The 15953-nt window shown below is 46.5% G+C and overlaps 1 protein-coding gene across 1 annotated transcript in view; it reads right to left on the bottom strand.

Moving 5' to 3' along the window:
• Positions 1 to 8024: 8024 nt before the first annotated feature.
• Positions 8025 to 15953, bottom strand: part of LOC123043070 (sucrose transport protein SUT3) — a 47228-nt gene continuing 39299 nt past the window's right edge. The window contains exons 7-11 of the mRNA XM_044465416.1: positions 9671 to 9770; positions 9513 to 9588; positions 8842 to 9396; positions 8681 to 8744; positions 8025 to 8605 (exon numbers count right to left, since the gene is read on the bottom strand). Coding sequence (XP_044321351.1) covers positions 8388 to 8605; positions 8681 to 8744; positions 8842 to 9396; positions 9513 to 9588; positions 9671 to 9770 — 1013 coding nt within the window. The 3' untranslated portion in view covers positions 8025 to 8387. The remainder of the gene's footprint in view (positions 8606 to 8680; positions 8745 to 8841; positions 9397 to 9512; positions 9589 to 9670; positions 9771 to 15953) is intronic.

The raw sequence follows: 15953 nt of genomic DNA on the forward strand, positions 1-15953 counted from the left end.
AACACCTTAGGACACAAGAGAAACCGCGGTCCGAAACTCAAACAACCACGAGAAATAGTGCGTAAGAACACGAGTGTTGGTATGGAAGCAAAATGGTGCGAACAAAAGATGGCCGAAAGTTTCTGGATGGTTCGTGCGCACGTGGTAAGTGAGGTCCGTGTGCACGGGGTCTCGAGGGCCCGTGTGCACGGGGTGTGCTGAGAGCGGATGAACAGCTCCGGATCGATGGGGATTTTCCAAGATAAGGACAATTTCGAGGATTTGGAAGGTGGGGAAGAAGGAAGATGGGTAGATCCACTTGCCAAACTCCAAATTCGTAGATCAAAACAACCAAATCTCACAAGATCCAACAAATTGCAAGAAAAAAAATTGGGCTATTTTTGTGGGGATTTTCGAATTTGGACGAAAAACAACAAAATCAAGCTAGCAAATGGGGGGATGGGACTCCAAGATGTGAATCAACCTTGCTCATGATACCAAAATGATATAGGATGAAATCCTAGAGGGGGATCTTTTCACACTTGGAGGGGGAAAAGGGCTAACTCTCAAGAACACAAAGAGGAAAACACTCAAACAATTCCCCAATCACACATCCACTAGGATAGCAACATAAGATCCACAAGTCACAAACACAATCAAAGGAAAGATACAATGGCAAAGTTCTTCCCACTCCTACCAAGATGAGGTCTTGAAGATAGTCTTCTCCTAGAGGAGGTCTTGAAATCCACTAGGATTCTTCCCAAAGGGGTATTGATTCCACAAATGGGAAGGTAGAAGGAGCAAAGCTCACAAATATCTCATCTCATACTTTGCTAACCCTAAACACAGCCCTAGGTACGGTTTATATAGTCTTGGGGTCGAAAGAGATGAAGAGGGGCTCGGTTTGGGGATCTCAGTCGTCCATCCTGGGAGGCCCGTGCGCACGGGGTAAGTTGGGCCCGTGCGCACGGGTGTCTCGTGGGCACGGTACAGGCCCGTGCGCACGGGGTGCTCCAGTGCCAACTTTCTGGATAGCCCATGGACATGGGGTCTCGGGGGCCCGTGCGAACGGGGTCACCTGGGACTTCCAGTTTTGCTGGTGTTGCACTCCGTCTTGGTCCGCGTGGCCTTGGGGTGGTTCCTCTTCTCCTTGGGTGCTCCTGAGCCTCTTGGTGGTGTTCCTCTTCATACCTAATGAGACATAGCGTATCTTGGTGAGCTAGCAACAATGTTCCATTCGTATCCATATGCAAGTTAAGTAGGAAGGAGTTCACCTGGGTTTCCAAAGCACGTGTTCTCGCTCTTGTCATAGGTCCAGGTGGGGCTTGATGTGTCGGTGTAGAGTCGATGGGGATGATGGAAGGATGCTCCGCATCATCATGGGCCCACTTGGAGCTTGGATAGTTGAGGTGGCATCCATGGGGATGGTCGTGGGATGCTCCGCATCACACATTATGCATACTCAGGTATCATGGAGAATCTAAGGAGCAAGGAGAAGAAGAAGAGGAAGATGGACGTGAATACAGAGACGAAGAAGAAGAGCTTCTCAAAGTCTCCAAGCTCCGGACGACCGACGAACCCCTGACGTCCGATGACCTCCAGGCTCCGGACGTCCGGCCTCCTCTGGACGACCGACACTTCCACACTTGAGCCAAAACATATGGACATCCGACGCCCCATGGACGCCCGATGCCCGGCCATCCGACCCCGACCAGACGACCTACCAAAGACCACCCAAGCCGAATCTACGGACGTCCGACAGGCACCGGACGTCCGGACCCTCGCGAGCCTCCGGACGACCGGTGACCTCCAAACGTCCGACGCATGTGCGCTGTTTCATGTTGGGCCGCAGCCCATGTACCCCTTCGCTCCCCCCTCTTTTGCACTAAGACTATATATACTCCACCTCGTCCAACTTTCTAGGGTTAGCATTGGTTTAGCTCATTTGAGAGATAGAGCATTGCTCATCCACATCAGATCTACTCGTCGAGAGAGACCGCGGCCTCTTTGGAGAAGATCCCTTTGATTCAAGACCTCCTTGCGGAGAAGATCATCAAGACCCCCTCTTGGGCGGCCCCATCAAGACGTCCTCACGGAGAAGACCGTTACCTCTTGTATCGACTATTGTTGACTTTGGATCTTGTATCTCTCTTTGTGTTTCGAGGATCTAGCACATGTGTGACTTAATCTTGTTGGTTTGAGTGTTCCTCTTTGTGCCCCTTTGTGATTTCCCCTCGTGTTCTTCGTGTTCATCGCGGGATCCGCTCCTTTCGTGAAAGGTCAGCCGTATAGGGTTCCACCCTACATCATAGCGCTGCTGCTTTCATTTGCTATTTAGCAGTACCGCTTGCTTCTAAAAAGTGCTACTGGTGAGCTTCTATGTATAAGCATTTCCCTAGGAGTGATCAGCTAGTACTTGGACCGCGCCCGATCTTGTCCATTGTCAGTGAGGAGGATTGCCGCACTGCCGACATGAAATAGCTTGTTGGTCACCAACATCGGACGGTTTTGGCCCATGCAGGTGTTGAGGGTGATGTTCTTCGTTCTCACCACCATCGTGTACATGTTTCCGGTGCACCTGCAACACCATAGCAAATGAACGACATCACCTTTATTAGAGCGATTTGTTTTTCTCTAAGAAGATTGCTACTGTAACGCGTACTGATTTGATGAGATTTTATTTTCTGGATTGGAATTACTGTACACACGATGTTTGTGGGACGAAAATCACACGACACTGTGATCAACAGCTGCAGCCCACAGTTCTACATGGAATACATGGCTGCATGTTTGTGTCGTGCAAATCATTTCTGCAATTCCAGATAGCCCATAATAAAGCACATACTCCTACACAAATGTGTCTTGCTGTTTGGGACTCAATCCCATCCAACCACGTCCCGAATAACGTGCTAATATTATTCCATGGAGTAATATTGAAGGCTATGTTAACTGATTGCCAAAGAATCTTTGCCAAAGGACAATCGAGAAAGAGGTGTTTGACTGTTTCATCTGTATCACAAAAACTACATCGAGAGGATCCACTCCAGTTGCGTTTAATCAAGTTATCCTTAGTTCAAATGACTTGTTTGTGTACAAACCACATAAATACTTTAACTCTAAAGGGAACTTTGACATGCCAAACATGTTTCGAGGTAGGAATAGAGCTTGAATTAATGACATCCAAATACATGGATTTAATCGTAAATTCTCCATTCCTACACTGTACATGCAAAAGCACATACACTAATCTACGGCTACAATACTAGAGCAGATATTATCTATACTAGAGGCGTATGCGCGCTTTGCTGCGCCGAACCTAATAGTGTGAATGATCTTGCAACATTATCGTTTTTACTGTAATTACATAGCATTCAACTGGTTCATCATACATCCAGGGTAGTACAACTGGTTCATCGTTTTTACTGTGATTATAAAGTATCAAAGATAACAATAGTGTACATCAGTGGACTACGACATGTTAACCCATAGCATATGCATTTGAAACACCACAAAAAACTTAATTAGTTACACAACTAACCAATAATCATGAGGCAAATAAGCAGGGAAGTAGTCAAGTAGACTTCATGAATTTTGTCAAAGACCGCATGAGCAAAATAGCTTGGATATCTAACATTACACCTCCAAGAGAAGTTTTTTTTAAATGCTCTACCCTAAAATGGACAAACAGATCATAGATGATTTTCATGCTTTATCAATGGCAACATCCATTGAGAATAGAAAAAATGAACAGTTTTTTAGTGTCAAGAATGTCAACAACGTTACACATTCATGTTCCTCCTTGGAGCTGACAAGTCGAGTAGGTGACTGAAGTAACTAAATAATGAACGGTGAAAGAATCAAATGTTGGGCTATTGGCAGAATTAAACCAAGAGAGAAGGTCCAGGGTAAACAGCAACCATCATTAGATAAGAACTGAAATATAGCACATAGAGGAAAGTCATCTTCGCAAAGAAGAGAAGCAGAGCCAAACCAGTAGAGTAACACATACATAACTGTTGTATTTATAAATATTGTATATATAGCGGGCATTCCATTAAGAAAATAATTAGCATATTTGAACATTCCCACTTTCTGATAACCTTTAAGTGAAACATGAATACAGTTGCAACAACTTTGTTTTCAGAAACCAAGTACTCTAAGATTGTTACCATGTCTCATATGCTAAGCCCAAATGTGCTTAAATGTTTCTTATGCCATGTCGCCATCATATATTTTCTCGTCAATCACTTTTTTAAATAGAAGAACTATTCATGCTCATAATAGAAGAGAAATTACTATAATGTTCCTTTAATAAATTATATGCTGGATGACGACGAACTTGTAAGTACAATACGTTCTGTGATTGTTGAATACACTTATGAAACCAAAACCAAGATGTTCCATTTTCTTGTGTTTCTACCTACTGAATTTTACTTGCTTATATGAAGTGATTTTTTTAACCTGCTACAATTTGTAACTTTTAATTCTGGTTCCATTTATTTGAGAATGCAAGTGGTAGGGGCGGTTGTGAATTTCTCAATGGTAGCACACCCCAGATAATTAGACCAGCTAAGTGGGTAGACCAGTTTGCACTCCTTGCTGAAACACAATAACTTCAAACAGAACATGTTGGAAGAGAAGGAACACAAGTGGAGAAGAGAGGCGGCTAGACGCACCTTAATGGTGAGATTCTTCTAGTGACATTCCTGCCATTGGACATGTGGGTTGTGGGCCATGTGCTTCGTATGAGAACAAACCGAAGAGCAATCAAAGGGGTCAGCGAAAACCAGACCACTGTCTTTCATGGTTGCATCCGACTGAGCTGCACGAGTCCAAGAAGTAACACAGAAGGCTTAGATCGAAGGTTGAATGTGTGCTCTAGTTCCAGGCTGGTGATGCCCCATGGCTACCACACGGCGACCCAAGCAGTGTGTACTATTCATAGGGAGTACTGCTAACAAATGATAGCAAAAAAGGCCGCTTAACCTGCAATGGTGAGCTTAAACACATCACACACACAGATTAATTTTAGCATTATTGTTTGGTGATTCCTGACCAACCACTTTCATAGCTGTTTAGAGGAAGTAATTACACATTAACAATCAATACATCCTTGGGAGCATAACAATTCAGACAACACATGACACATGAAGAACACTGGTATGCACTATATTTGAAACTAATTGATACAACAAACTATCTATCATGGCTACGGGCTTGCTGTTTTTTTTGACAGAAAAACTGTAAGGGAAACCCATATAGTATAATTGGTGCAACAAGCCCAAATTGCAAGTACCATGCCTTAAACCTAGATGGGTGGGAAGGCATCAGCCCCTTCCCACCACTAGGCTATGACTTAGTCTACTATTCCTGATTGCCTCCTTTTCACTGCAGGTCAAGAGAGAAACCAAACAAAGGAAGAGACATAGAGGAATCACAGATGGGGATTAAAAAACAGATGAAATCAACTGAGAGTGTGCCTAGAAAACGGAAACCTCGTCATCTCCTCCCGAAATAGAGCCGTCGTCACCTCACCAGAATAGAGCAGTTGTCGCTCACCGTTGGTGCCAGCGCACACCATCCATGAGTCGCCGTCATTAGCTCCCCTCCCACCGCAGTCAGAGAGAACGGGGAGATATGGGACACCTCCTAGGGATATAGGACAAGCATCATACATGTCCGCTGCCACCCGTCCTGAGCAGTGAGAAGGATAGAGAGGATGGCGAAAGGAAAGAGAGGTAGAGGGGTGAGAGGGATCCACCGGCTTCACACGCGCTGCCAGCGATGCAAACTCTCAGCCGTCGTCGCCGCCGCCATCGATGCGAACTCTCAGCTGCCGCTGCCGCCACCGCCGTCTTTTCTGTTCGATCGGGGATAAGCTACGATGGGATCAGGTGCGCTCATCACGCACAAAGGGATCAGAATTATGGGTTGGAGGGGGTCAAACCGACTAAAGCGATATCCACCCCCTTACAGGTGGGGCCATGGGCGTGGTGAAAACCCTCGATCAACCACAATGTTGTAATTCGTGGGAGCTTAGAAACTGAAGAGATACTAGAATAAGTCCATTATGCATGCACATACACTATACGTGGAAAGCATTGTACTATATTAGTTACCATGTATATATGCTTTGCTTTGACATGTATGTTTGCTTTCGCGCATACACAGTAATTATAGAAAGATTAGTATAGGGATTCTAGTCTATATTTAACAATCTTCATGTTAAAAATTTTAATCGGAATCATAAAAATTCAGGATTGGTAAAAAAACTAAACTAAAATAAAATTAAACAAAATATAAAAATATTTTTTTCTAAGGAAGAATTAATTAGAGGCATTGGTAATTCCTAATAAAAATGGAAAATAAAAAAAACAAAAGCAAAAACTTGCACACAATTTGAACATGAATTGCACCTTTTCATTGTAAGAAACGTAATAGTGCAATTTTGTACTCCAATATAATTTGCACACATATTACATAACACTTGCGTGTGTACGTCAGAGATTAATTATCTTACTCATGCCATTGGTATTACCTAAATGAATAAAAAACACAAGATTTGGTAATTAAAAATAAAAATTAAAGAAAACCAAAAAAATAAAAAACTGAAGTTCTGTATGGAAGAATGAAATAAAGTCATTGGTATTACCCTAATAAAAAATAAAAAAGGGACAAAACTTACACAGAAAGTTGCACCTTTTAACAATATGCAAGGATAGTCATATAATAGTGCAGTTTTTGGACTCCGGTATAACTTGCACAAATATTATAGTACTTGTGTGTGTACGTTGGAGATAAATTTTCTTACCCATGTCGATGGTATTACCCTAAATGAACCACAAAATAAAAACATAGGATATGGTAATAAAACTTAAAACAATATTAAACTTTGAAAGTTTCTTGGGAAGAATGAATAAATGTATATCTATACCCGAAATGAAGAAAGAAATAAAAAATAAAAAATGATGACAACAATTTAAAGAGAAAATTGCACCTTTTTCACAATATGCAAGTATAATCATATAATAGTGCAATTTTTTGGACTCGGGTATATTTTGCACATATATTACATAGTACTTGGGTGTGTACTTTGGAGATAAATTGTCTTACTCATGCCGATGGTATCACCCTAAATGATGACAAAATAAAAACGTAGGATCTAGTAATAAAATTTAAAACAAAAATAAACTTTAAAGTTTTCTTAGGAAGAATGAATAAAGGCACTTCTATTAACCTAAACAAAGAAATAAAATAAAAATAAAAACGATGACAACACTTGAAGAGAAAATTGTACCTTTTGACAATATGCGAGAAGAAATAAATAACAGTGTGGTGTTTTGGACTCCAATATAATTTGCACACATATTACATAGTACTTGTGTGTGTATGCCGGATATTTATTCTCTTACTCATGCTGATGGTATTACCTAATTGAATCACAAAATTAAAACGCAGAATCTGGTAATAAAAACTATATATAAAACAAAAACTAAAATATAATTAAACTCTAAAGTTTTACTGGGAAGAATGAATCAAGACATTTCTTTTACCCTAAATGAAGAAAGAAATAAAAAATAAAATGATGTCAACAACTTAAAAGAGAAAATTGCACCTTTTCACAATATGCAAGAAGAAACATATAACAATACAGTGTCTAAGACTCCAAAATAATTTGCACACATATTACGTAGTTCTTGCGTGTGTACGTCGGAGATTCATTGTCTTACTCATGTCAATGGTATGGCCTTGGGACGTGCATATACAAGCACCTCACAATTGAATTGCATCTCATATTGATATCGCCTGTGCAACACGCGCACGTACAAACGAATAGTGGCACGAAGAGAGAAAAAAGACCGGCACATACAACTATACACAAGAATCACTTGGATGATTTTTTGCGGACGCAGAAAAAAATAGCGACATAAACAAAGAGGGAAAACGGCTGGTATATACTAAAGAAAAATAAAATACTCGGAGCACTTGGACCATGAAAACAAATCAAAACGAACACAAAACTCTAAAATGGCCATCACAATTGCTATAAAAGTGAAGAGGAATTTATCAAGAAAACAAGAGAAATATTGACCTAAGCTACAACAAGCATCAACTAAATCACAAATGCACTACTACCTGGCTAATGCATAACCCACTAACCTAAAACTAATGGGCTGAGGCCCATTCCGTTGAACAAAATCCACTGAAAATGAAAGTTGCGTCAGTCAACTACAGCCCAAACACATCTCAAAAAAAGAACTACAGCCCAAATACACCCCACGTACGAATCACGAACTATGGGAATGTTTGCTCAAAAAGAAAAAAACGAACTATGGGAATGGCTGGTTGCAGATTCAACTGAGCGCATGAAAAGTTTCAGGTGCCTGTTATAGACCAACACCACACAATCAGTGTCCTCCACCCATGCTTACGGACCGGAAGCTGCTCTTTGACATCTTGGGCAACATGATTGTTCCGGCGACGGCGGAGGCGAAGGCGAACACAGAGGCGAGGGCGAACGCCGGGATGTTTCCCTTCCCAAACAGCTCGTCCCACGGCCCAGCGCCGATGGCGACGATCATCTGGGGCGTCACGATGGAGATGTTCAGGATCCCCGTGCACAGTCCTGCAGCACAAATATAATTATTGGAGTTAGACACTCTGTTCAAAGTTCACGATCAGTTGAGAGCAGCTAGCTCACCTTGTCCACCACCTTTGCTCGCGGCAAGCTGTGCTGTCACGGCGAACGGAACACTGCATAGAACCTGCAAGCATTGGGCGCGAAACTAGCCATCAGAGACAATAAGTTGATCGGAGCTGCTTTAAGTTTTAACGATGCCATTATCAATGTATGCTGCTTACTGCAAAGGGAAGGCCGAGGAAGACGAAAAGGATGAGGGCTGATATCTTCAGGCCCTTTTCCGTTGCCGCGGCGTCTTGCACATTGCCGCCGAAGTCGCCGAGCGACCATGCGCCGAGGATGGCCACCAGCGCCATTGCGATGCACACGAGGACCTGACTAGCGACCCACACGGTCCTTGCTCCAAGCTTCCGACACATGGGCTCGATCATGAAGGAGCTTATCCCGAGAAGCACAGAGTTGAGCAGCAGGCCGAAGGCACCCTGCCGGACGCCCTCCTGGAAGGCGGCGATCTCCGTCGGGCTCCCGTCCGGCCTGCCATGGTATATCTCGCGGCCCATCCAGTCGGTGTCGAAGAGGATGAAGGGGAACCATGACAGCCACGTGAGGCCGGTCACGATGAGCACCTGTGGCATGCCGGCCGGCAGGTTCTTTAGGCCCTTGAATACAGCCAGCGGGCCCGTCGCCTCCCCCTCGCCCTGCTTCGCCAACTCAGGGTCCAACGGCGTCTCTTTTGCAAAGATCATTGTTACCGCCGTCGAAAAACCCAGGAATATCTGTAAATCAAGACGTGCGACATGCAAATGAGATTCGAATTATTATTAGGAACGCCTAATGAAATAGACATGCAGTTCCTTGAGGTTGCGAGCTTGATTAGCCGCTCCGTGCTCACCACTGCGACCAAGAAGGCGGCCTTGAGGTTCGCGCAAGCTTCGCAGCAAGCTCTTGTTTGGAGGGCGGGAAACCACCTGTGTAGGTACGCATCAAAACAACCGTCAATTCGCCGCACCGCTGCTGGATCAAGGTATATGCACACGATGAGGCACTTACTCGTGCCATTTGTCGGTGGAGCCAGAGGAGTATCCCAGGATGTTTCCGATAGCCATCCAAGAGACGAAGATCGCGTTGGCTGCACTCGGGCCATGTTTATCTGCATACTCAAGTACTTAGTTTCAGAATTAAGGAACATGAATGATGTATTCCTAGTTGAGTTGTATGTAACGTGACATATGTACTGGTGTATTTTGTGTATGTACGCATGTGCTGTTGTAACAGTGAGAGCTAGTCTCAGGCCATTATCTCACCGCATCCCTGCATGTAGGGATCGGCTCCTGTACTTGTACCGCCAGTTGGCTTGTGGAATAGATGAGATCTCTTTCCATCATTCTTATTTCCTTAGGGAGCAACTATAAGTCAGGAAAGCAGTCGATTTTCCAGAACCCATTAGGTCCAAATCCAATGGCTCCAGTTTCTTCTTCTTCCTCCAACCGCTATGTTTCTTCTTCCTCCTGGCTTCTGTAGAGCCATCAACCTGAGCCGGCCTAACTGCATGTTGTCGCCATCTGTGTGTTGCTTCGCCACCCAGCCTGGCCAAACCTCCCCCCACCCCACCCCCTGCCCTTCGACTAGCCTCCGCTGCCCTGACCATCCTTCTATAGCTCATCAGTGTCTTACACCGACGAACCCCCACATCCTGCAACCAAATCGTCAACATCTCGCCACTCTTTTGCAAGCGACGCCAAATATGTGCATCTTTCCCTCCACCAGCGAGGTCCTAGCAAGCCCTCATAGGACGCCACTCCCTACTACATTATTAGATTAGGCATAAGCTCCGCGTGGAGTGGCCATCTAACCAATGAGCACTACAAAAGCGACAGGTGTTGTTGTCCCCAAGGGTCCAGGTAGTGGATGCGCAAAAAAATTGTCGCACCTCAGGCTCGCAGGGGGTGCAGGTGGCGGCCAGGTCATGAGGTATATGTAGCATGAAGCAAAAGCCATCACGCTCGTAGGGAGATGCCATTATGGTGGATACCGCGGATGCCTAATCCACCGAGCTCGATGGGGCAGCACACTCATGGCCAGCTCACAAGGCAGCTGCCAGAACTGACCTCCTTTTGCCCATGCCAAAGGAAATATCAAATAGCCTTAGTGACCAGCTTGAGGATCAGTGGACTAAGCGCCATGTATAGGAGGAGGTCAAGCGGCATGACACTGAGGACCTGGCGAACAAGAGCAATATGCTCGCTACGGGATAGGAGGGAAGCTTGCCAGGTATTGAGCTTTTTGTAGATCTTGTTCACCAGCAGCATGAGGGCAGTTTGGTCCACTTTGAGGACAGAAAGTGGGAGTCCTAGATAGGTAATAGGGAATGGGGCTACGGGGCAGGAAAGTACGGTGCCCATTATTGTCACGGTCTTGTTGGTGCACTGGATTAGGCTAATGGAGCACTTTGGTAAACTTAGTGTGCAAGCCCGTGGCATGCCCGAAGACCTATAATAGATCTTGGATGGTCTTGAGCTCGGCTTGGTTAGGATGTCTGAAGACAACCTCATCATCCAAGAAAAAGGAGATGCTCGAGGCAGTCTACCTAGTGCTAAGGAGCCGAAGAATTATTTTGCTCAGCGCGTGGTGGAGAAGGGAGTTTAGAGTATCTATAACCAGGGCAAATAGCCTGGGGGGACAAGGGAACACCCTTGAGCAGTCTGCATCCATGGGGCTCCAGAGGTCCTGGATTGCCATTGATCAAGATCCTCGTGGAAAGCCAAGGAGATGAGGATGCCATCCATGTACGCCATCGCGAAATAAAACCAAGGTGCTGAGGGTTTGCAAGAGGAATCACCATGAGGCAGAATCAAACACACACGCGATGTCGAGCTTGAGCAGGGCATGTGGGGATTTTTGCTGGTGGACCAACAGAAAATTGTCGTGCTTGAAACGCCCAACCACGAAGGTGCTCTGGTTGGTGGAAACGATCTCTCCGAGTCTTGGCACAAGGCATAGGGAGAGGACCTTGGCAAATAGCTTGGTGAAGAGGTTGATCAAGCTGATGTGGTGATACTCGAAGCGCGTGGATGCGTCCGGTTTCTTGGGCAAGAGCATGAGCAAGGCCTCGTTGAGATTTTGGAAACCCTACCCATTGAAGTTGTATGTGTAGCTTTCCAATGGCCTCACAAAAACCAGTCTTGATGATATCCCAGCAAGATCACATGAATTCGACGGTGAAACCATCCAGGCATGGTGATTATACGCTGGGGATCTTCTTGATGGTGTCCCAAATATCAGACTCAGAGAAGGGCTGGCCAAGGTCGTGTAAGTCAAAGCTGTAGTCGTCGATGAGGCCGAGTTTGATTGTGAAATATCAAGTTTCCGATGAGGCAAATATGGAGGACAAGTGCCCAAAGGCGGCTTTTGGCATGGTCACATTCGTCGGTGACGATGTGGTTGTCCACGTGGAGATCATGGATGCGGTTTTTATGTTGTCGATGTGCTGCATGGATTTTGAAGAAAGTAGTATTAGATTCGCCATCTTGGACCAAGTGCAGTTGGTGCATTATCATGCAATGGAGCACTCTAGGGTGCATTGTGGTGCAATGGAGCTTCCGATGTAGCCATGACTCAATGGGCATGAGTGGGCACATGTCTTGGGAGTCATCAAGGTGTGGAATAATCTCGCGAGAAATTTGGAGATGCAACACAATATTGCCTAAGTTGCGAGTGATCCAACCTTCAAGGTGCCATGCAGTCACAATCAACCTGGCAGAGATGCAGAGAAAGAGGTAGGGGTCGGCAGGGACCGAGTTCCAAGCCTCAGAGACAACCTGGGAGAATGCGTCAAGGTTTGGCCAGATTCTTTCAAAGTGAAAACATCACAAGTTTTTGGAGAGCCGGGAGTAGTCGATGATGAGAGGACAGTGATCGGATCCTGTAGAGGCAAGACCGTTGAGCATGTAGTTGAGGTAGATCGTTTCCCAACTGATAGTACAGAGCACCTGGTCATTACGCATGAGAGTTGGGTTATTTTCTCGTTGGACCAATGTAGCGGGGGCCATGAAGATACAGATCTCAGAGCTCTATGTCAGCGACAAATCACTGAAAATGGTGCATCATACACCGTTTAAGGTGGTTGTTATTTTTATATGGGACACTGCGAATCATGTTGAGGTCACCTCCTATCATCCAAGGAACGGACATGGTCATGTGTAGATATTGAAGCTCGGAAAGGAACTTGAGCTTACAAGAGTCATCTTGGGGCCCATAAACACTGGACAACCAATAGTGCCCATCTCTAGATCATGGTGAGACCAAAGAGTTGATGTGATGATCGAGAATGGATGGATTAGATAAGAATATAATTATGCTCTGCCAGGCTATCAAGATCCCACCCCATCTGCCGTCGGCAGGAGGAAATGAGAATTCTGGAAGGCAGTGTCACAGGACTCACAGACAGTGGCAGGAGACATCGAAGAATTTTTTTTTACTGAACAGACAATACAAGGGGATGAAGTGGCAATCACGCTTCAGGTGGTGATATGTTTGTCCCAGTAGTTGAGGATTACGTTCCTAGGGAAGGAGGCTGGAGGAACATAAATCGCACCGCGACCAGCTGGGCAGAGCCCTTTATGTGGCGACCTAGTTGGCTAGGCTTTTTAGGTTGCTAGGTATTTTATACCCCATAAAAATTAGTGAAGGCCTACACCACATCGCTCTCCAAAGGCCGCTCGATTTTTTTGCGTATTTCTCCATGATTGACTGGGAGATCGTCTAACATTGGAGCATGCGTTTGGCCTAGGTTTGCGACCCAAAACCCTTGTCAGCCTTGGCAACTCTACTACTATGGCGTGACATGAAATCAAGCGGGATAACATGTTTGCATTATGGGGCTGGAGTAGAAAGAATCAGCTCAGCACATAAGCATGGTAGGTCTGTATGGCAGGCTGGATGCAAGGGTCTTGGCTCACGAGTGCGGACATAGGGCAGGGGGCGTTGCATGGGATCGTCCGTGGACACAACACGTGCCATTTGGGGGTTCGCGGGATCCATGGAAGGGACACACCGATACAGCAGTGCATTCAAGCATGGCTAGTTGGCTGGGTCCGGATTGGGCGCCTCAGGATCCATCGAGTGGGAGGGAGTTGCCTAAGGGGTGCGGCCTATGTCCGGCACGTTGACGTCAATAGCTAGAGCATTGGTGGGGTGTAAGGGTTGGAGAATCTTCCCCAGGGGGCGATCGCGAATCACTGGAACCATGGTACACTAGTGAATGCTATGGAGGGTTAGTGGTGGCCGACAGGGATGCAACAGCAAGAGCAGCCGCGTGTTAGACTGTATAGTTCCCGTATATGTGTATGTATGATGTAATGTTGTACCCCTTCATTATATATATGTGATAGGCCACCCCTAGAGGGTTGAGCCGGTTCCCCCCAAACCTATTGTCTTACATGGTATGAGACTAGGTCAAATCGCTTCCGCCTAAACCTTACACACCGCCGCCATCGCCGTTCTTGCCGATCGTGCCGCCGCCGCCATGTTGGGCGCCGCCGCATCCGGCTCCTCCACGGCCAGCTACTTGCCGGCCTCCCTCGCGGCCCTTCTCTCCCATCCACTCGACTCCGCTGCGGCTGCGACGCTTCCGATCGGGATGAGGAGCGTCGGCTCCTTTTTCTCCTCGTCGTCTGGCCAAGCGCTGGTGGTTCACACCTCCATAGCCACGACGGGTGCCTCATCGCCCACATCCGTCGGCGATGCAGCGGTCGCCCTGCTGTCGGTGTCCTCGTCGGCCCTGATGGCTGGCCTCGCCGCATCGGGTCTGGCTACCGCACCGTCCGTTTCCGCGGCTGCACCCGCGGCCTCTGCCCCTATGGCGTATACGCCTCCGGCAGCCTACTCCACGGGCTCTCTGCCACCGCCCCCGTTTCACTTCGGCAACCTCATCACCATCAAGTTGTCATCGGACAACTACATCTTCTGGCGTGCGTAGGTCCTCCCGCTCCTTGGGGCCACTACTTTCTTGGCTACGTCGACGGTTCCCTTCCATGTCCCCCTGCGCTGGTGGATAGCGTGCACGGCCCGGTCTACAATCCAGCGCACCATGTTTGGACAAAGCAGGACCAGGCGAACCTCTCCTCCATCTAGGGGTCGCTCCCTCCGGCTGTTGCCGGACTCGTTGTCTTCGCCAAGACATCTCATGAGGCATGGACCATCCTCGAGCGCTCGTTTGTGGCGCAGTCGCAGGCCCGTGTCTATGCGCTCCGTCGTCAACTTGGTGAGTATGAAAAGCTTGATTCCATGGCCACTGAGTTCTACAACAAGGTCAAGGGCTTTGCCGACACGTTGGTCTCCATCGAACAGCTGCTCACCGACTCCGAGTTCAATTCCTTCATTGTCAATGGTCTTGACGAGGAGTATGAGCCTTGGTCGAGATTATCAACGAGCGGGGCAACTCAAACCCCATGATGGTGCACGAGGTCTTCTCCCACCTCCTCCTCACCGAGCAGCGGGTCAAGTCGCGCCGCTCCAAGAGCAGCGGGTCTCTCTCGGCCAACACCGCCACGAAGGGTGGCCGCCACCCTTCGTCATCCAAGTCTCCCTCGGGGCTGCCACCGCTGCTTGCCTCGGTCCCCCTGCTGCCGCGACCTTACCATGGCTCCTACAAGATCCACACCGCTAATGGAGCAGGTATGCATATATCGCATATTGGTTAGGCATCTCTTCTCACTAGGCATGCAAATAGGAGTCTTCAGCTTCGTAATGTTCTTAGAGTTCCCTCTGTGACACGTAATCTTCTTTCAGTTCCTAAACTCACACGTGATAATAATGTGCTTTGTGAATTTCATCCTTTTGATCTTTTTATTAAGGATCGGGGCACGAGGGACATTCTTCTTAGGTTGTGCCAGGGCCTCTATCGTCTGGAGCATACTGGTGTCGCTCGCGTGTTCAGTGGAGTTCGGGTATCTCCGTCATAGTGGCATGCTTGTCTTGGTCACCCGGCCACACCTATCGTTCGTCATGTTTTGCATCGTCATGAGCTTCCTAGCATGTCTAGTAATAAAGATGTAGCAGTGTGTGATGCTTGTCAGCAGGGGAAGAGTCATCAACTTCCTTTTTTGGAGTCTAGTCGTGATGTGAAACATCCTTTAGAACTTGTGTTTTCAGATGTATGGGGTCCTGATCAGACTTCTGTCAGTGGTCACAATTATTATATCAGTTTCATTGATGCCTATAGTCGCTTTACCTAGATTTATCTTATTAAACGCAAATCTGATGTGTTTGATATTTTTGTTCAGTTTCAAAAACATGTTGAACGCCTTCTCAAGCACAAAATTGTTCATGTTCA

The sequence above is a fragment of the Triticum aestivum genome, chromosome 1A, assembly GCF_018294505.1.
Source record: "Triticum aestivum cultivar Chinese Spring chromosome 1A, IWGSC CS RefSeq v2.1, whole genome shotgun sequence".
In the NCBI taxonomy this organism is placed as follows: Eukaryota; Viridiplantae; Streptophyta; class Magnoliopsida; order Poales; family Poaceae; genus Triticum; species Triticum aestivum.